At 45.8% G+C, this 22,069-nt stretch overlaps 1 protein-coding gene across 1 annotated transcript; it reads right to left on the bottom strand.

The window, feature by feature from the left end:
* Nucleotides 1-1,682: 1,682 nt before the first annotated feature.
* On the bottom strand, nucleotides 1,683-18,083 carry LOC146355336 (E3 ubiquitin-protein ligase TRIM39-like). The gene is made up of 5 exons (XM_084829875.1): nucleotides 18,008-18,083; nucleotides 13,251-13,370; nucleotides 9,800-9,895; nucleotides 7,260-7,364; nucleotides 1,683-5,574 (listed from the first exon to the last, which is right to left on the bottom strand). The coding sequence occupies exons 1-5, from the start codon at nucleotides 18,081-18,083 to the stop codon at nucleotides 5,027-5,029; spliced, it is 945 nt and encodes a 314-aa protein (XP_084686001.1). The 3' UTR covers nucleotides 1,683-5,026.
* Nucleotides 18,084-22,069: the final 3,986 nt, after the last annotated feature.

Genomic DNA, 22,069 nt, shown 5'->3' with positions numbered 1-22,069 from the left:
CTGAAGGCAGCTGCAGTGAAGGCCTGGCAAAGCATCTCGATGGGGGAAACTCAGCATTTGGTCATGTCCATGGGTTCCAGACTTCAGGCAGTCATTGACTACAAAGGATTTTCAACCAGGTATTAAAGGCAATCCTTAAGTTTGAAATGATGTTGGTTTGTTCCATTCCTCATGGGCCACCAACGATGGGGGCGTGTGTATGCCACTGGCTGTACTTCTTGAATGTTTAGTGCCCCACTTTTTTTCAAACCCCTTGAATTACAGCTGAAAATCCTGACTTCGCTCCCATCTGGGTGTGTTTCCTTTCAACTTCAATGTAGTGGTGGTGTACAGAGGCCAACTGCCAAAACAGTTATCCTTGTTCCAATATTTCTGGCCCTGACTGTATGTGAAGCTTAAGGCATGATAAGGCAGGGGTCTCCAACCTTTTTGGGCCTGTGGCCACATTTGAGCTTTTGAAAAAGAGCCCTGGGCACCACCACAAATGAGCTGCTTTAGGGGGGCAAAGGGCCAATCACAAAAACGTTGGGACTTCACTGTGTTGGTGTACAGAGGCCAAATGCCAAAACAGTTATCCTTGTTCCAATATTTCTGGCCCTGACTGCAGTTTTCCTCCCTCATCACTTCTGGGGCTTGGTATATAGGAAATGGTCTGATACCAATGTAGAAAATTTGTCCATCTAGCCTGTGGAGGCTGGTGGCTCCAGTGTCAGTGGGGTGGTGAATCTGCTCCAGGTTTTGCACCTTGGATAGCTCCTTTAGAGTTCTGACTGAAACCCGGAACGGATTCGCCAGCCCACGCACATCAGAACCACCAGCTTCCACTGCTTCTACACCAGGATTGCACACAGGCCAGGTCTCAGAATTGTAATATAGGCAGTAAATTTCAGTTGGAGTTTGAATGTGGGGTGTACCATAATGCCAGTAGAACCTCTGGAGGGAAGTTGTCCATGTTCCCTGCAGCAGAAGTGTCTGCTTTAGGTTCTAATTTCTCCAAAAAGGGAAGGTGATTCTGTACACCGGCTGTAACAGGGAACTGACACCTCGTCTTTCTCCAGAGAAAATCGAGTGCTGCTTAATCTCTTGAATGTCTACAAATTAGTCACATGTTCTCATGTATGGTATCTTGCACCCTGAAAGGAAAAAAAGTGTCAAATGTAAACTAAGGGCTAAACTACATGTTGCTAGGGGACATGGGGCGGGGTGTGTGTGTGTGTGTGCTGTTGCACTCCTGTCCTGCTTGTGGGTTTCCTTTGGGCAGCTGGTTGGCCACTGCGTGAACAGAATGCTGGCCTAGATGGACCCTTGGCCTGATCCAGCAGGGCTCCTCTTTTATTACACACAAACATGAGTAACAGAACCTGAAGGGGTGTGTGTGTGTGTGTGTGTGTGTGTGTGTGAGAGGCAGAGAGACAGAGGCAGAGAGACAGAGAGAGAGTCTGTTGGGTAATTTGCAGCGGGGAAAAATGGCATATGTAGAATGGGTAAACCATATACCATATTCCCCCCTTAAACGAGGATGAGATGGCTAGATAGCATCACGGATGCAATGAATATGAACTTGAGCACGCTCCGGGAGAGAGCGCAGGACAGGAAGGCCTGGCGTGCTATGGTCCATGGGGTCACGAAGAGTCGGACACGACTGAACGACTGAACAACAACAACAACACACATGTACAATTCTCTGCTCAAAACCATTCCATCTTGAAGCCACTTTTCATTATGAAATGGTCATTAGATTTATGGTATGAATGATCCTTTTCATGAAATGTGCAAGTTAGGCTTTAACAAACAAAATTAGTACAAGGAGCTGGTTTCCTGTATTAATGTCTCAAGAAGTCATTCCTGCAAAGTCATTCAATGCAAAGAGCCAGTGGGTAAAGGCCTACATAATCAGATAGATGAAACATACGAGGAAGGTAGGGAGCCCCCTCCCCCCATACACACCTTCAAACCACACCTGTGCACTGGAATGTACAGCAAGATTTTAATCAAAGGGAAAGAGAAGAAAAAAGAAATTGACAAGTCAATGTTGAAACCGACAAGGTTTCCTCCTCAGCAAGTGCAAAGAAGTGTCTTCACTGTAGAAGTGAAACTGATTAGGGTTTTCTCCTAGAACCTGGTAGCAGAGGGAGAGTTGGATAGCAGTGTAATGGCAGAGGGGTAGTCAGGCAGGTAATGAAGAGAGTGAGGTGGGACTGGCACCGCTCCAGCAAACCAAGTGAGATAAGAGGTTAGTTCACACCTCAAAGTTCTGTGCTGCTATTGGGATGGAGGCCCTAAAGATAACCCTAAACCAACTCCTTCAAAATGTATGAAGTCAATGAGGAAAACACAGGAATTTATTGATTAGAAAATTCATACCCTGCACTTCCCATCCAATTGCTCAGTGGCAGAACACTTTCTTTGCATGCAGAATGTCCCAGTCTCAATCCTGGTATCTGCAGATTTTTTTTTGTTTTTGTTTTAAAGGACCAAGTAGGAGGTGGTGGGTATTATCCTTTTCTGTCTAAGATCTTGGAGAGGTGCTGCTAGACCAGCCTTCCCCAACCTGGTGCCCTCCAGATGTTTGGGGCTAGAACTCCCAGCATTCCTGACCTGTGGCCGTGCTAAGGGTAGGCCTTTAGCATAGTAAGGTATCCATGTTTTCCCTGAACCCTCACTTCTCAGACGCTTCTGAGCAATCAAGATATGCCTAATGCATCTTAGAGTGCAATTGTATTGAGATAGTCAGAAGCCTCCGACTTTGAGGCTGCGGAGTATCCAATGTAGGGCGGCCGTAGCACGGAGGTGGTCCTCGCCTCCATGCTCTAGCTGTTATTCATTTTTGGCCAGATGGTCAATTTTGGCTGTCTAGCCACAGCTTCAGGGAGTGGGAGGGAAGGAGGTGGGGTGGTGCATAGGAAGCTGCATTAAGCAGCTTCCGTGGTCTCCTCCCCTCCCCTCCCCGTCCCTGCCCTCTTTTCACTCTCTCCGTTGTCTGTTTTTGAGTATGGAGATTTAGCCAGCGCGGAGAGAACCATGCTGGCTACGAGGGGGCGGGGAGCGCAGTTTCTGGGAACTACATTTGGAGCCCTGGCTCTGACCTCAGTTTGCACAAACCGAAGAATCCTATGGCCCCTTAGACAGGGTCTAGGGGACATAGGATTGCTCTCTCCAAAAACTTCTGAGTAGAACTCTCATGTTAAGGGGAATTTTAATTTTAACCCTTTTCTTTCTGAAGCTAGGTCTTAGAATATTTTCTGAGCTTGGGACTTCTATCTTTTTTCTGAAGATGGAGCTTGGAATTATTTAAAAAATCTTTGGTTTGTTTTCTTTCACTCTAGCTTCCTAAGCTTAATTCTTCACATGTCTAGAGGAATTTAGTAATGCTTTAGCTTAGCTTTTTTATATTCAAGTAATGTGCAGGAGGAAGTAAAAAGGAGAGTTGGTGATTTGAGCATGTTTTAGTTCGCTTTACAATGCAAGTAGTAAACAGGAAGGTGATGAGGAGGGGTCATAACAATAATGTTAGAAGCTGAATTTGTTATCTTGGGCAGAATCCAGTGCTGCCCATCTGCTAGTGGAGCTGGCCACCGATTCTGGTCCATGTGTGGCCGGCTCCACTACTTCTGGTTCGCAAATGGCCCCTCCCGCTTGCAGAAAAACAATTTAGCGCTTCTGGAGGCAAGCCCCTAGATGAGCAGAAAAGCTCATTTCTGGAAGGGGGCAAGTTGGTGGGGCTCCCTTATGCGAGATCTGCCAACCTGCCCCCTTCCAGGAACTAGCGTTTCTGCTCATTTCGGCTTGCCTCCGGAAGTGCTAAATCGCTTTTCTGCAAGCGGTAGGGGCCACTTGCAGACTGGAGGTGGCGGGGCTGGCCACGCACACAAGGGCGTTGTTGGGTACATCTGTAGTGTAGTGCCACCTTTGTCAACAGCAATTCTTTTAGTTAATCTTTTATCTATGTTACATTCCCTTTCACTGCTGATAATGTAATTACAGAAAAAACTTCTAACAGTCATAAAACCACCATGCTATCTTTTCTTAATTTTTGTAATTTTCTTAAATAATTTAAGAGATTTCAGTTTATGTTTTATCCTGTGGTGATGTTTGCCTGTTTGGACTTAGCTTGGTTATCCACTGAGGTGTCTAGATCCCAATTGGTGCGGGTTCTGACGTTAAACAGGACCGAATTAACAGGCTGTAGCTCAGTGGCAGAGCATATACGTTGCCTGCAAAAGGTCCCAGGTTTGATTGACAGCATTTCCAAGTAGGGCTAGGAAAGACTCCAGCCTGAAAACCTGGAGCATTGCCAGCAGTCAGTTTAAGTCAGCTTCCCACAGCCTGATGCCTTCCAGATGTTTTAGACTACAACTCCCAGCACTCTTGACACTTGGCCCTGCTGGCTGGAGCTGGTGCGGATTGAAGTCCAAACCATCAGGAGGTCGCCAAGTTCAGGAAGGCTGTGCTAGACAATAGCAGGCTAGATGGACAGATAATCTCACCTAGTATAAGACAGCTTCACCTTCACAATGGCTAACAATCAGTATCCTCATAAAACAATAAAACCATTAAACTGTCAAACAATTAGCACAACAGTAGTAGCATAATGGTGATAGAAGAAATCATCATCATTCTCATAATCATCAGCCCGTGTTAATGTACAGGCAAATTAGTTCTGTGGGCATTTTCTGAAGCACGCCTAAACAAGGTTGCTCAAGGTGAACCCTAAATGTGCATAGGCCCCAGTCCTACATCCACTTAGTAAACTCCACTGAACTCAATGAGTAGGCATGTATGGGATTGTAGGAAAGAGAATTCCAACAGTCTAGGCAGCACCACCACCAAGAAGGCACTGTTTCTTGTCCCCATCTTCCAACACTTCAGCTGGTGGAGATACACAGAACAGAGCTTCCCCAGTGACCAGTACATGCATGTAGGCAGGCTGGTGTGAGGGGCGGGGGCTGTCTTTAATGTATCCAGGCCCCAAACCAGGAATACGGGGACCTCATATAGACTCCCAGTAATAACTGAATGAAGAGTGTCAGTTCAGGGGGGAGGGGGAAGCTAGTGTAAGGGGACAGCGAGGCAGTCTGAGATGTGTTTTGAACCCCACACAGAAAAAGGGGTAAATTTTCTCATCAGAGAAGTCAGCTTGTAGTACATAAATCTGAACCCCAAGATCAGCATTAAAAAATAATACCTGCCCTTCTGCATAGTTAATGGAGACCCTTATCCTCTGGGTATTTTGAATCATACGTGAGAACATGTAAGCAAAGCGTAAGCGGTGGAATGAGCTGGAATAATTTCCTATAGCCCAATAGGCCCACTCTGGGTGATAGGTGAACTTCCCTTTCCTATCAATGGATTCTCTGGCAACCCCCAGAGCCCAGATATCCCCTGCTACCACCTGCACCTCCCACCAGTGGCTTCCTGAGGTGAAGCCCTCATTACCCAGCACACAAGGATTGTAATAAAATCTTTTAGAGTTGTTGGTCATGGCTGTCAAGGGGCTTTTCCATTGCACATCCTTCAGATCCTTAGAGATGGTGAGCATGGGATGAGCTGTGTCTGGATCGAGAATCACAGTGGCTGCAGGAAAGAGAGAGAGGGAGAGAGAGAGAGAGAGAGAGAAAGGAAGGAAGGAAGGAAGGAGGGGTAGAGGAAGAGAGAGATATTATCAACACATACAATGAACATCAATATGCTGCTGGGAGGTTATTTTGTGAGGGACTCCTGAAACATCATGAGCACAACCATTCCTTCTACTAGAGTGCCTATGATCAGTTTGGAAGTGAAAAAGGCCACCCAAAAATAAGCCAATAGTTCTACACTTAGTGATTCCCTAGGTATACAAGTTTCTGAATTAAAAATAAATAAAGGGTTATGGCCCTTTCAGCTTCCAGGACCTGTGAACTTTCCGGACCTGCAGAATGTTGAGGACATAGAGCTAAGAAGATTAATTCGTCTTATGGGGATGTTCTTGGAGAGGACTTGTGGGTTCACATTGAACACCAATTTTTGTTTTGACTCCCCTGAGGCAAAAGTGAGAGCTGCCTATGTGGGATCCAGAATTTTAATGTTGCTGTGACAGGGTACAACAACAACAACAACAACGAGTTTATTGTATCTTAGCGAATTGCCATTATACACAGTTACGGGGGGGAAAGATTATACAGTTTAAAACTCTACTAACAGATCCTCAAAAATCGAATAATATTCCTTGCAGCCTTTAAACTTTGTAACACACAGCTGTAAAACATTGCCATGACAGGGTAAAATGTGTCTCTCCCCACCACAAAAGGTAGCATCTCTTTCGAACTTGGGTCTTGTTTTGTGTGAAAACATAAACATTTTGTGTGCTCACACCCATTAGCCATTTGGTGCCATCCACAGCTGAATTTTTCTGAAAGTCTGAAGAACCTCCCCCCCCCCCCCGCTGCCACCGCCAGCATAGGAAATGTTTGGTACATTTTTGAGGCAAACACGGTGAGGGAACTCCCAAATCAGCCCCACTGCTCTACAAATGTTAGTTTACATCTGTGTTCACAGGCTCTCTGCATCTCGTTATCACCAAGGAACTCTGAGAGGGAGGTTTTCTAGCGATGAAAAAAATGTTCATTTTCTACAACAGAAAAAAGTCTTCTTTTTTAACATTTGGACTACCACATGGAATGTTTCCATCTGTAATTCTACCAGCCCCAATCCAGTGTTGGCGTACAGCAAGGGAGTCGAATCTCTTTCAGCCCAAGGGACAAATTCCATTTTGGAGAAGCTCTCGGGGGCCACATACCAGTGGTAGGTAGGGCCAAGGGCCAAAAGGGCAGAGCCAAAAAATACCAGCATATTTTAGCTTAAAGCTCTTACTACCAGCAACAAAGCTTTAGGGGAGGAATTTCAACCTTTCAGAATGGGGGGAAAACTGCACAAAAGGCAGGAAACTACCAAATGATCAGCGGTCAAGGAAAAGGGGTGGTGCCAGGCAGACCCTGGAGGGCTGGATTCGGCCCCTGGCCTCAGGTTCTGCACACCTGGTATACAAAGTGGAAACTTTTAAATTATTTTTCTCTGTCAGTACTACAGCTATAGTCCAGTGTCAACAGACACAATCCAGGCACAGTTAAGAGCACTGACGCCCCATTAAATTCAATGGGAGAGATTCAAGCATGTGCAGAACTTCCCTGTTGAAACCAATGGGGCTTAAAAGTGTTTAATTTTAGCTGGACTGTGCTCAGGATTTTCAGAGCTAGTGTGGACCTATCAAGCAGAAAACTTACCAAATAAACTGTCCTTAGCTGGTGCACATGATTTATTGACATTGTTTCCTGGGAATTCTGGGTTGCTTGTGTTGAGTTGCTTGTCTTTTGAAGTACCCTGAGAAGCTTTAAAACAGTGAGGGTAAGAAGTCTGTCACTGGCTTAGAATTCACATGAACCAAGGGAAATGGTGATAGGTGTTTCTGTAGAAGTTAACCAGGTGTCCTTGATTCTGTACCATTCTCACACTAATTTTGTACAGGACTACGTCAGGAAGACCGAATCTGATGAGTTCTGACATTTTAAACCTGGCTGGAATGGCAGCATCCAGTTTTGTGCAACCTTTAGAGCAGGGGTGGGCAACTTGTGGCCTTCCAGTAGGGATGGTGCAGGCGCCCAATTCCATCCAGGAATCCAGCAGAACCTCCCTGCCCGCATCCCCGAGCCCCGCTTGCCAAGCCCCTGCCCCCGCTCGCCCCCTGCCTATGCTCAGCGAGCGGCCTGCACTCACCCTGGCGGCCTTGTTGAGTTCCATGTTCGCCATTTTTTGAAAAATAAAATGGTGATCGCAAAAATGTGCATGTTTGCGTATGCGTGTGAATGCGCATATTTGTGTATGCGCAAAAATGCACATTTTGCACATACGCAAATATGTGCATTCACAAAAATGCGCATTTCCGCGCATACACAAATATGTGCATTTTTGTGATCGCCATTTTATTTGCCAAAAAATGGCAAACACGGAGCTCGATGAGGCCGCCGGGGTGAGTGTGGGCTGCTCCCCGAGCTCAGGAAGGGATCGAGCGCAGACCGGGGAGCAAGGGCTGGGCAGGCACCCAAAGAACCCAGATGGGGGTGACATATCCCTACCTTCCAGATGTTTTGGCCTACAACTCCCACCACCCCTAACCAGCATAGCCAATGTTGAGGGACGATGGGAGTTGTAGACCAAAATATCTAGAGGGCCACACATTGCCTTCCTTGCCTTAGAGTCACTTTTCATCCACCACTCCCTTTAGAAACATGAGGTGGTCTGACAAAAAAGAATTATCCACCTCCTTGCCAATTCTCACTTCTGCTCATTGGTAGGGTGGGCACTTGTGAATTGCCAAAAAACAAGAGGCTGTTCGTCATCAAAAGAGGACGCTGATTTGCTTTAAATCTGCATATGCTAATTCAAAGGTAGAGAATTACATATTTATTTATAATCTGCCCCAAAACTAATGTTGTCTGGGCAGATTAGATGCAAACGTAGAGATAGTTAGCAAAATTTAAGTAGAAACACATGGTGTGGAAGACGGTGACCTGTGAGCCTTGCTCAGTCTGCCGTCCAGGTGCTGTTGATGGGCAACTTCAAGGCCCAGCTCTGCCTTCTGAAGGCTCTTTATCTTTAAACCAGACTTGGACTGGGCAGCCTTCAAAAGGGGATGCCTTCAAAACAGAGGACAATCCTGTGGCAGCCCTTCAAACGGAGGGCTGCCCTCTGTAAAAGAGGATACCTGGCTGCCCTAGGTCGGTCAACTGCTTTGCAACTGCAATTACCCTGATTAAACAGGATAAAACATGGCAAAATGCCCATTTTGAGTTGTCCCCCTTCATCCTGCACAAGAGGCTCCACTGAGAGCCTAAGGATTCCTGACATAAGTCCATTTAGCTCTGCTGGAGTACTGAGTATAGGTACAGGGAGACCAGTACTGTGGTGCAGGTTTTCTTATATTATTGTGCACACCCACTTGTTCCTCTCAGTCAGCAGCCCTACATGGGAACGTCACGCCACCAGCTCCTGAAGAGAGAGCGAGCGAGAGTCCGCCTGGGGCAGCCCCTCCCCCACCCTGTCAGAGGCAGCCTAATCACCCATGCGTCCTGAGGGGCAGGCACAAGAGGAGAAGCACAGGCCCGGGTACTTATGTCATCCACATCACCAACAGCCTGAAGTAACCTTTCCGTCATTTGTATTATTGCTTTGTCTTTTGTAGTAGTGCGTCTTAAGTGGTGAACCCAGGGCTCTGGCCCTCCCATTAGGCAAAGGGAGGTGGTTGCCTCAGGCGGCAAATGCTGAGAGGCGGCAGCAAAGCGTTGGAGGAGAGGAATGTGTGCCACATGGCCTTCCCTACGCCCTCTAAGCTAGCCTGCTGCTTTCAGGTGTGCTGTCCCATCGTTGATGTTGAAGAAAGATGTTCAGTCTTGAAGAAACATTGTCTTGTAGGCCCCTTCCAACGCTACTATTCTACATTCTATGAAACCTTTTCTATATGGAATGGGATGGGGCACCATCTTGTTCTTTGCCTCAGGGAGCAAAATGTCTTGGGCCTGCCCTGTGTGAACCACCTATGCCATGGCAGAAGGTGGTATATAAATAGAGTAGACAGATAAATAGTTAAGATGATAGATGTATGCATGCGTTCTGTGTGTTAGGTGGAGGGAAGGTGAGATAGGCTGAATTTAGAATAAACTAAGTAGAATAAATCTTTCTGTGGCTTCCCTTGTAATACAACCTTTAAAAAGTTTTTGGGTGGCATTCTGAGATCATTTCTAAATTCAATTGGATAAGAGAACTTTACCTGAGAAGATGACAACAGTCACAGCCAGCTTCAGAGCAATGCTTCCTGCCAGCAAAATTCCCAAGATGATTTTCCACCAACTGAGCGTCAAAGTGACTGTGGAATTAAAGTATGTGGTGAAAGGTTTGGTAGAAAGAGTAGCAAAGACCACTGAGGACTAAAGGGGGAGGAAAGAATAGTAGTGAGTTCAATGGCCTAAGAAAGGTGTGTAGGCCTTCGGGAAACTTCCCCCAAGTGAGCCCCGTAACTATCTCGCAGAGGCTTGGGTGTTGCTGGGGCCAGTGGTGGTCATGGTGGTGAGAGCTTTGCACCATCACAAAGGATTCTGGAACATACCTCACACAGAACTTTGCATGGTCAGAGATAGTACCCCCTGCCTCCGTCTAGGGTCTTGACCAGCGATAGGCAACCTGGTACTCTCCAGAGGTTTTGGACTACATATTCCATAATCTATACCACACTGGAGAGCCAGTGTAGGGGCTAGAGTGTTGGAATGGGAGTCAGGAGATCCGGGTTCTAGTCCCCACTCGGCCATGGAAGCTCACTGGGTGACTTTGGGCCAGTGACAGACTCTCAGCCCAACCTGCCACACAGGGTTGTTATTGTGAAGATAAAATGGAGAGGAGGAGGATTATGTACTCGGCCGAGGGTTTCGTAAGGAGGAAAAAAGGTGGGATATAAATGTAATAAATAAATAATCCCTCGCTATTGGCCCTTCTAGCTGGGGCTTATGGCAGCTGTAGAACAAAACGTTTGGAGAGCACCAGATTGCCCACGCCTGGCCTAGGCTCTAGGATTTGCTTATTTGCTTCAAGTGAAACCAAGATGGTAGCACTGGCTCTCAGAGGGTGGATACCTTCCTTGATTGGGGTCCCAGCATACCAACCTCTGGTACCCGCTATAAATGTATATGTATGTGTGGTTTGTACAATTCAACTGACCTGAACACTTCAATTTCCAGGAGAGACTGTTGTGTTGTGTTTAGGATGCTGAGATACAAAGCAGACCTTTAATACTACCTGTGTTGTTGTTTATTCGGTCAGTCGCTTCTGACTCTTAGTGACTTCATGGACTAGCCCACACCAGAGCTTCCTGTTGGCCATCATCAACCCCAGCTCCCTCAAGGTCGAGTCCGTCACCTCCAGAATATCATCCATCCACCTTGCCCTTGGTCGGCCCCTCTTCCTTTTGCCTTCCACTTTCCCTAGCATCAGCATCTTCTCCAGGGTATCCTGTCTTCTCATTATGTGGCCAAAGTACTTCAGTTTTGCCTTTAATATCATTCCCGCAAGTGAGCAGTCTGGCTTTATTTCCTGGAGTATGGACTGGTTTGATCTTCTTGCAGACCAAGGAACTCTCAGAATTTTCCTCCAGCACCACAGTTCAAAAGCATCTATCTTCCTTTGCTCAGCTTTCCTTATGGTCCAGCTCTCGCAGCCATAGGTTACTACGGGGAATACCATTGCTTGAACTATGCAGACCTTTGTTGTCAGTGTGATGTCTGCTCTTCACTATTTTATCAAGATTTGTCATTGCTGTCCTCTCAAGAAGTAAACGTCTTCTGATTTCGTGGCTGCAGTCAGCGTCTGCAGTAATCTATGCGCCTAGAAAGACAAAGTCTGTCACTGCCTCCACGTTTTCTCCCTCTATTTGCCAGTTATCAATCACGCTGGTTGCCATAATCTTGGTTTTTTTGAGGTTTAACTGCCACCCAGCTTTTGCACTTTCTTCTTTCACCTTTGTCATGAGGTTCCTCAGCTCCTCCTCGCTTTCAGCCATCAAAGTGGTATCATCTGTATATCTGAGATTGTTATTTTTTTTCCCAGCGATTTTCACTCCAGCCTTGGCTTCATCAAGCCCAGCACGTCGCAAGATGTGTTCTGCGTACAGGTTGAATAGGTAGGGTGGGAGTATACAACCCTGCCGTACTCCTTTCCCAATCTTAAACCAGTCTGTTGTTCCGTGGTCTGTTCTTACCGTTGCTACTTGGTCATTATACAGATTCCTCAGGAGGCAGACAAGATGACTTGGTATCCCCATCCCACCAAGAACTTGCCACAATTTGTGATGATCCACACAGTCAAAGACTTTAGAATAGTCAATAAAACAGAAATAGATGTTTTTCTGAAACTCCCTGGCTTTCTCATTATCCAGCGGATATTGGCAATTTGGTCTCTAGTTCCTCTGCCTTTTCTAAACCCAGCTTGTACATCTGGCAATTCTCGTTCCATGAATTGCTGGAGTCGACCTTGGAAGATTTTGAGCATTACTTTACTGGCATGTGAAATAAGTGCCACTGTTTGATAGTCTGAACATTCTTTGGTGCTTCCCTTTTTTGGTATGGGGATATAGGTTGATTTAAATAATTTTGGAGAAGCATTTTTTGGCAAGCGTAGCTTGTCCTTCTGGGATGACAAAAGGTTCCCATGATGGAATTCCCTCTTCTGCGCAACTATTAAAGGTGCACTCAACAACTGAGTTCACGTTTAGGGGGAGTAATAAAAGTAGCTCGACAAGATACAAAGGAAGCTGGGGTCTCTGTGCGTGTCATGATGACACACATTGTCATTGAGAAGTTGTCACTGGAGAAGAATACAAGAACACAAGAAAAGCCCTGCTGGGTCAGACTAATGGTCTGTGGTCCAGCATCCGGTTTCCCACAGCAGCCTGCTGGGTGTTGCCCTTACGCAATGCTTGTGCGCCTCCCAGCAACAGACATCTCCCATCCACTCACCCCTCCCAGCCACTGGCATTCAGTGTCACTCATACTGCCTCTGTACATTGTGTCTCTGAGTTTAATTCCTTTTCAAAGCCACCTGAGAGCTAAACCACATGCTATGTTAAATTCGTAGCTTGCTGTCTTTTTTTACTTGCAAGAATGTGTGCAAGGCCCTAATCTGGATGAGGACTGCCAAGCACATGGGTGGGGGAGTTTTAAACCTTCCCATCCAGCTGCTGCCCCTCTTAAATCTCACCCCCTCCACCCATGCACAGGGGTTAAAACAAGAAAAAGAAAACCCCATTGTTGCCAGTGGAGGGTGGGGTGAATTTAGGGGCAGGGGAAGCAGCTGGGTGGGAAGGTTTAAACCTCCCATACTCACTCACGCTAGTCCCAAGTAAGCTGCTGACTATCACTGAAGTTGTGTCAGTGAATTGTAGAAGTTAGTTTTGTTTTAAGGAAGAAGCCACTTAAGTCTGTCTTGAATCTACTGTTGATCACATTCATTGGATGACTCCAAGTTCTAGCATTGTAACAGAGGATAAATAAATAAATACATCTCTGTCTTCTTCGACCATACCAGGCCTGAATTTACAAACCTCTACCATATCCCATCCTCCATGTCATCTTTGTCTTTTCCTTCTTTTTCTGAACTAATAATAGGTAGTAATACATCCTGATCTTGATTCTGCATAACTAGAATCAGAAAGAATTGCAAATGTGGACTGGTACCTTGGGTTCTGCCAGATGAAGTCTGCCAGATGAAGACCTCTTCTCCTGAGGTCAAGTTCCTGGGGTCTCCTTCTATCACCTTCCATCTTTTCCTACTCAAACCAATAACAAGAGAATGGACTTTGCATCGAAAATGAACCTCAGAGGAGTTTAAAGAGCACAATCATGCAAAAAGAGAACTGAACATTGTGTAAGGCTGGGATATATGCAGAGCATTGCCTCATGCACAGTAGATTCTATGTAGCACTGAGTTCCTTTTTTTCCTTTGGAATCTATATTTATTTTATTTTTATAAGTGAAATAAACAATACCAACAACATAGTCAAAATCTTCAGTTTCCAACATTACAGTATTCTGGGGAAGAAAAAAAAAGGAGGAAAGCAAAAGAAGGGGAAAAAAGAAAGAAAGAAGATTATATCTAAGCTTCAATAAAAGCAAACCAAATATCCAAATATAAATCCAATTGCAAATTATACCTGTACAGCACTCTTCCAAACATTGCAGGTAATATTAAATCTTCAATCCACTGCTCCATAAACAGTGAGCCTTATCTTTCAATGTCATAACCTCAGTCTTATAGCAAATAAACAATCCATTTCCATTAACCACATATTACCATTCCATTGATGTATATTAGTAATCATTAAAAGTTTACCCAACAAGAAATAATAATAATCCCATAATGATGATAGTAATAATAATAATGATAATTAAAAGAAGAAGAAGTTTAAGAAAAGGATAAAAAATAAGAAGTAAAAAGTAAAAACCATTTATTTATTTTAAGAAATATCTAAAAAATATATTTACCACATAAACCACATAAATATATTTACCACATAACACACCAACAGGAATTTATACAATACAACACACAAAGGAGAAAGAAAACAGAAATATGCAAACATTTAGTCTGGCAAACTTCCCAGACATCCTATCAGCTAAACCCCAAACAGGGTTTCAGAGGAACAGTAAAGACAGCTAAGTTCCAACTCAGGAGGCTGAGAAAGTTGGCTCCCTTGTTTTAATGTTAATACCAATGAGAAACGATTCCACCGCCTCAGGATTTAAAAACTTTTTCACCAGGCCTTCAAAAAGAATGCAAAATGTAGCAGGATATTTAATATGATATTGCAGGTTATTTTGCTTTGCCAAACTTCTTGCTTTGGTGGATTGCCTTCTTCTGTTCTGTCAGCAATTTCTTTAGTATAATCGCGGCACTGATCCTAAGAAGCACTGATGCCTAATGATGATGTAAGGCTGGGCTTGCTGAACTAGAATCAATTGGGCCCGCTCCACAGCTGGTAAATCAGCCTTGCTGTAAGGAAGGGCAGCATGTGGCTTTGAGACACACGGATGTGCCTTGTGGGTTCTTGTTAGGCTCCTACATTTCTTTTCTTTTCAAGGTTTCTAGCTGTCAAGGATTCTAAGCCTACCCGCTGAGTAGTGGGGCAACAGAGACTCAGCTATGTACTCCACAAACTCTTTTATTCAGTTAATAGCACCTCTTAACACCTGCAGGGACTACAAAGGCTGGAAGCTGTCCTCTGGACCCAATTAGCTAAATAGGGCTTTTGTGAAGGGAGCTACTGAAAGCGGGGCAGTTGCCTTTCAACTAATGGACGGGGTTCCCACCATGCTCGACAGGCTTTTTCTGGGCTCCTCCTTTCAGGGAGGATCCTTCAGACCCAACTGCTGACAGGCAGCCAATCTGGCGGAGTGCCCCCTACCTCCTGTCAGCTCTACCCAGTTAATTCAGTGGTGGGCTCTGCCATCTGTCAATTCCTGTGCCTCTTCACCCTCCATTACATGGCAGGTTCCCACAGGGAGTGGGGAAGATGGTCTCTGAGCCTGGCCTTCCTGCCCAATAAGTCCCTGGGAAGATTCTTCACTGACTCCTGGAGAGACTTGGGGAATTTTCTCCCTGCTCCCTGTCTCAGCTGGGCTTCTTCTAGCTCGGCTTCCAGATCTGAATCAGAGCCAGAAACCAACCTGGGGGTTGCACCGTATGTGAAAAATACATATCTCTGCACAGAAATACAGGAGGAGGAGCTTGGTAGCCCCATCGAGAGCATCTGGGTCGAAATAAATGGAGCAAAGAATAAAAGGAACCTGGTGGTCGGAGTTTATTACCAGCCACCCAATCAAGGAGAAGACGACGATGAAACTTTTGAAAAGCAAATAGCCAATGTTTTAAGGAAGCATGACGTAGCAGTAATGGGGGACTTCAATTTCCCCGATATTTGTTGGGAGACAAATTCTGTAAAACATGGCCCACCAGGAAATTCCTGACTTGTGTGGCAGATAACTTCCTCCTACAGGAAGTAGAGGAAGGAACTAGAGGATCGGCTATCCTTGACTTGATACTAACCAACAGAGATGACTTAGTGGATAAAGTAGCAGTTACAGGAACTCTGGGGGAAAGCGACCATGTTGTACTTGAGTTCCTGGTTCTAAGGGAAGCAAAAGCCGAGTGTAGTCAAATGTGTACCCTGGATTTTAGGAAAGCTGATTTTAATAAACTCAGAACAATGATCAGTAAGGTCCCATGGCAAGCGACTCTAACGAGAAAAGGAGTCCAAGATGGGTGGGAGCTTTTAAAAAAGGAAATTCTCAAGGCACAATCACAAACAATTCCAACAAGAAGAAAAGGTGGAAGACAACAGAAGAAGCCAATGTGGCTTCACAAAAAGCTTAGAGATGACCTGAAAACAAAAAAGGACACATATAGGAAGTGGAAAGAAGGCCAAGTAACAAAGGAAGAGTACAGGCAGGTAGCACAGAATTGCAGGGATGGCGTCAGGAAGGCTAAAGCGGAGAACGAGGTGAGGTTAGCGAGGGATGCTAAAAACAACAAAAAGGCTTTCTTCAGCTACGTGCATAGTAAAAGGCAGAGGAAAGAAATGGTTGTTCAGCTATTAAATGAGGATGGCAAAATGATAACAGATGACAAAGAAAAGGCAGAGGTGCTCAGTTCCTACTTTGGCTCAGTCTTCTCCCGAAAGAGGGTCTATGCCCCCCCCCCCCGGCAAAGGCGAAGTGCAGGCTGAAGGGGCAGGATTGCAGCTTGAGATCGATAGGCATATGGTCAAGGAACACCTAATTATGTTGAATGAGTTCAAATCTCCAGGACCAGGTGAACTGCATTCTAGGGTAATAAAGAAACTGGTAGAAAAACTCTCAGAACCGCTGTGTATTCTCTTTGAGCAATCATGGAGGACGAGTGAAGTGCCAGATGACTGGAGGAGGGCTAATGTTGTCCCTATCTTCAAAAAGGGTAAAAAGGAGGAACCTGGGAACTACAGACCAGTCAGTCTGACATCAATCCCTGGGAAAATTCTGGAGCAGATGATAAAGCAATCCATCTGGAAGCACCTTGAAAACAATGCAGTGATTACTCGAAGCCAACCTGGATTTGTCAAGAACAAATCTTGCCAGTCTAATCTGATCTCATTTTTTGATCAGGTAACTTCCTTTGTGGACTGTGGGAATGCTGTGGACATAATATACCTCGACTTCAGCAAAGCGCCCCATGATCTCCTGATGAGCAAACTTGCTAAAGGTGGGCAAGATAAAACAACTATCAGGTGGATCCACAGTTGGCTACAGGATCGGACTCAAATAGTTCTTATCAATGGGATCTTCTCAAACTGGGGAGCGGTAACAAGTGGGGTACCGCAGGGCTCAGTCCTGGGCCCAGTGCTCTTCAACATTTTTATTAATGACTTGGAGGAGGAGGTGCAGGGAATGCTGATCAAATTTGCAGATGACACAAAATTGAGTGGGACAGCTAATACCCCGGAAGACAGAAACAGAATTCAAAGTGATCTGGATAGGCTGGAGTGCTGGGCAGAAAACAACAGAATGACATCTAATCAGGATAAAATGCCAAGTTCTGCACTGAGGAAAAAGAAACCAAATGCACAGTTACAAGACAGGGGATGCTTGGCTCAACAATCCTACCAGCGAGAAGGATCTTGGAATTGTTGTAGATCACAAGCTGAATATGAGCCAACACTGTGATGTGGCTGCAAAAAAAGGCAAATGCTATTTTGGGCTGCATTAAGAGAAGTATAGCTTCCAAATCCCGGGAAGTACTAGTTCCCCTCTACTCAGCACTGGTTAGGCCTCATCTTGAATACTGTGTCCAGTTCTGGGCACCACACTTTAAGAAGGATGCAGATAAACTGGAGAGGGTTCAGAGCAGGGCAACAAAGCTGATCAGGGGACTGGAAACAAAGCCCTATGAAGAGAGACTGAAGGAACTGGGCATGTTAAGCCTTGAGAAGACTGAGAGGAGATAGGATAGCGCTCTTCAAGTACTTGAAAGGTTGTCACAGAGAGGAAGGCCAGCATCACTTCTTGATCATCCCAGAGTGCAGGACATGGAATAATGGGCTCAAGTTACAGGAAGCCAGATTCTGGCTGAACATCAGGAAAATCTTCCTGATGGTTAGAGCAATACGACAATGGAACCAATGACCTAGGGAGGTAGTGGGGTCTCCCACACTGGAGGCATTCAAGATGAAGCTGAACAGCCATCTGTCAGGGATGCTTTGACTGAGATTCCTGCACTGAGCAGGGGGTTGGACTCGATGGTCTTATAGGCCCCTTCCAACCCTACTATTCTATGATTGTATGACCCCCTACAGGAGGGAAGTAGCGCCGTGAGTTCAAATCTCACCAGGAAATGGTCTGACCATGACAATGGGGTTACTTGGGCCCCACCCCCCACCCCATCTTCAGACTATCCATCTCACAACGTGGAGCAAAAACCAGATCAAGGGTGTGCCCTGCTTCGTGCGTTGGGTCAATGACATACTGAGACAGCCCCATGGTTGTCCCAAGTTGGAACTCCACAGACAGCCTCAGCATGGAAGTTGAAATCACCCAGAATCACCATCCTGGGTTCCCCCAACACCACACTTGCAACTGCCTCTGCCTGCTCAGTCAGGGAGGATGCTGAGCAGCAGGGGGGCCAGTACACCAGCAACATCTCCAATCTGTCTCAGTACACCAGGTGCAACCCCTCAAGACCTGCTCCGAGGTGGAGTGGTCTCCTGGTGATAGAGATGAAGGATCTATGAGCCACGGTGACTCCCCTACCCCCCAGCCCTCCAACCTATCTTGGTGCTGCACTGAGTACCCGGGTGGGCAGAGCTGAGTCAGATCAACCCCGCCCAGCTCACCCACCCAAGTCTCAGTAATGCACACTAGGTCAGCCTTCTCATCCATGATTAAATCAAGAATGAGTGCAGTCTTATTGAGGACCAACCTGGCATTAAATAGCAGCAAAGTTAATGTTTTAGCCATTATCATACCACCCTCTTCTTCCAAAGTACAAAAGAAGAGCGGGAGGAGACAGAAACTTGCGCAAGTCAGACATGATTTCTCTGGCTAGCTAACATCACAGAATTACGGCCTACTTACACTGGTTAGCACAGCTTTCCCCAGCCTCCTGCCCTTTGGTGCTGCCCAGTTCACCCACCCAAGTCTCAGCAATACATGCCAGGTCAGCTTTCTAACCCACAATTAAATCATGAACTTCCCCTATTCTAAAAAAACCCCCAAACAAAACAGGAAAGTGCTCTGAAAACCCAGAAGTGAAACTGGAGGAACACGACATCGTCCTGTGAGTAAGGAACCATAAGTGCACAATAAATGCCTCGTGTAGAAAAGCTCAGTATTAGGTGATTATGACTGAGCACATTCTGTTTTCAATTTGTGACATCCAATTACATGATTGAATCATGTGTTTTACAGGATGGCACACAATGACTAACCCACTCTTGGTCTGATCAATAACACATATACAACTGACAGTTCTGCATGTTTTGGAGGCAGTCCATGAACACTCAAGGCATGGTAACTACTGAACTACTGTCCTGTTGTGGTTGTGTCTTACACACTCAGACTCCCAAAGATTCTCCGGATGAGGCTATTTGACACACTGTTTCTACTTCCAGTTTCATTGCAGAATTAAGTTCGGAGCGCTACATGAAGTGAGTTTCCTTTTCTGCCTTTCTGTAATTTCCACTACATAACCTCTAGGTGGCACTGTGGTATAGCAGAATAATGCAACTACTCTGGTGGGGACTTGTGCTTTGTTTTGCTTTGGCAAAAAATACTGGATTTTCCCAGCTCCAAACCACCCCAACCTCCCACAAAATTACTTTTAAAAAACATAAGTGAAACTGGATGGTGGACAAAGTCATCTAAAGTACTCATAAACAACTGTGAGTGAGCAATGATGAGTGCTCAGTAAAAGCCTCAGCTAGGAAAGCTCCCATATTTTGTCTAATTGGAAGGTTATACCACCCTTGATAAAGTTCTATCTGTTTTATTTCATGTTCCCATCTGATTTTATATTTTTAATATTTTTACAGCCCCCAGCTTTAGGTAATAATCAAACAAATATGGATCAACTGTTATTATTATCCTGTCAAATTTTGATACATAGGCTCAGAACTCATGAGTTTACAGAATCATATTTTATCAGATATATTAAATCATATTTGTTATTGTTGTTGTTATTATTATTATTATTATTATTCTCTGTAGCCCTTTCCAGCACAAAAGAGACATTTACAATCAATTCTGGCTCCATTATCCTCACAATAAATACCACAAGTCCAACTAGATCAGAACAAATGTCCATTGAGTCAAACATTTTCTTTCCGAAAGTGCATAGTGAGATGTTTCTGAGAAGCATATCTGTTATGCAGCTTCCTTAAAAAATACCTAGTGTTTATCATGGCTGAGTAAGGATTTGAAGCTAGGTCTCTCAGGTCCAGACAGATCATGCACCATGCCAGACTTAATTGTATTTCTTGTTTATCTTTACCATTTTTACCTGCCACAGCATACCTTTGAAATCATGAGGAGGTAGTGTCAGGATTGGGCCCAGGATCATAGAATCATAGAATAGTAGGGTTGGAAGGGGCCTATAAGGCCATATTGTCCATCCCTGCTCAATGCAGGAATCTCAGTCAGAGCATCTTTGCCTTTTTTGAAGATAGGGACAACATTGGCCCTCCTCCAGTAATCTGGCACTTCGGATGATCCGCCCCAGGAGGCTGATGGAATCCAATGGATTTCTGAATGCTCTTGGGGATTTTCCAGCGGAGAGAGCTGGTGATCCAACTGAGGCCCTAGCCTCACTGTGGAACAGTGAGACGCAGAGGGCCATCGATTTGATTGCACCTGAGTGCCCTCTCCAGTGCTGTAGAGCCCGCTCTACTCCTGGGAGTGGAGCTACTGGGGAGCTGAGGTCAATGAAACAGGCTGGACGTCTGCTAGAGCACAAATAGCGTAAGACTCAAAGTGAAGATGACCAAGCATGCTCTAGAGCGCATAATAGGGCCTATTGTGTGGCAGTGCAGGCAGCAAAGAAGGCCCATTTTGCTCCCTCCATTGCATCCTCGAGTAGCTGTCCAGCGGAACTCTTCCGGGTGGTCCGGTGACTCTTAACACCCTCCCCAGCAAATGGGGCCCTGGCCCCGTCATGGATGCTCTGTGACTTTTTCCATTGGACTTTGAAGACAAAATCAATTGTCTCCGCCATGAACTTGATGCTGTTGTTAGCACAGTTCCACTCGAGGTTTCTGATGCCACCATCTGCCTGATTTTGTGGGAACAGTTCCAGTTGCTATGGCCTGATGATGTGGACAAGGTGCTTGCAGCAATGCGGCTGACCACGTGCCCTCTCGATCCCTGCCCCTCTTGGTTAATAAAAGCTTTTATTTGTTTGTTTGTTTTCTTAATCACCTCAGCTAGCTGAGGGGGTATGACTGGGTGAGTCCAGGGAGTGATAAGTGCTTCCCTTTGGGAAGGGGTGGTCCCTGCTGTCCTTAAGGAAGCAGTGGTGTGACCACTCCTGAAAAAGCCCACTCCGGACCCAGTGATACTAGATAACTACCGCCCAGCTGGAAATACCCCTTTTTTAGGGAAGGTATTTGAGAGGGTCGTGGTGGAGCAACTGCAGGCGCTCTTGAAGGATACTGATTATCTAGGCCCATTCCAGTCTGGCTTTCAATCTGGTTACGGGATTGAGTCAGCCTTGGTTGCCCTGATGGATGACCTTTATTGAGAGAGGGACAGGGGAGTGCAACCCTGTTAATTCTGCTTGACCTCTCATCAGCTGTTGATACCATCAACTATGGTATCCTCCTGGATCGACTCTGTGGGATGGGTATCGGAAGCACTGTGTTACAGTGGTTCTGGTCCTACCTACGGGGCCAATTTCAGACAGTAACACTGGCTGACTATTCCTCAGCCCCCTGGCAATTGAACTGGGTGGTTGCACAGGGTCCCATCTTGTCCCCAGTGTTGTTTAACATCTATATGAAGCGTCTGGGAACAGTCATTATGGGATTTGGAGACAAATGCCATCAGATGACACACAGCTCCCTCTCCCTGTAACATCTGAATCAGGAGAGGCTGTGCAAGTCCTGGATCAGTGCCTAGACTCAGCAATGGGCTGGATGAGGGCCAATAAACTGAAGCTGAATCCTGGCAAGATGGAAGCCCTGTGGGTGAGTGGTTCCCGGGTCTGGGAGATAGGCTTATTGCCTGTTCTGGATGGGGTTGCACTCCCTCTTTAAGAGCAGGCCCACAGTCTGGGGGTACCCCTAGATCCATCACTGTCACTGGAGGCCCAAGTGGCTGCAGCAGCTTGGGGTGCCTTTTACCAGCTTCGGCTGGTTCACCAGCTGTGGCCTCTCCTGGACAGGGATAGCTTGGCCACAGTGATATAGGCATTAGGGCATTAGTAACCTCAAGACTGGGTCACTGCAGTGTGCTCTGTGTGGGGCTGCCCTTAA

Source organism: Heloderma suspectum, chromosome 2, assembly GCF_057233095.1.
Source record: "Heloderma suspectum isolate Gila_16-S chromosome 2, 16-S_ref, whole genome shotgun sequence".
Classification (NCBI taxonomy): domain Eukaryota; kingdom Metazoa; phylum Chordata; class Lepidosauria; order Squamata; family Helodermatidae; genus Heloderma; species Heloderma suspectum.
The sequence above is the reverse complement of the archived record's forward strand: the minus strand, read 5'-3'. Positions and strand labels throughout refer to the sequence as shown.

Bases quoted from the DNA above. Each gene is read 5' to 3' on its own strand.
- LOC146355336 (XM_084829875.1), bottom strand. From the start codon at position 18,083: ATGGGGCTGTCTCAGTATGTCATTGACCCAACGCACGAAGCAGGGCAC. The intron at 9,896-13,250 runs GTACCAGTCCAC...TTAATTCCACAG, and splicing joins TTCATCTGGCAGAACCCAAG to TCACTTTGACGCTCAGTTGG. The intron at 5,575-7,259 runs GTAAGTTTTCTG...TCTTTCCTGCAG, and splicing joins AGCTAAGGACAGTTTATTTG to CCACTGTGATTCTCGATCCA.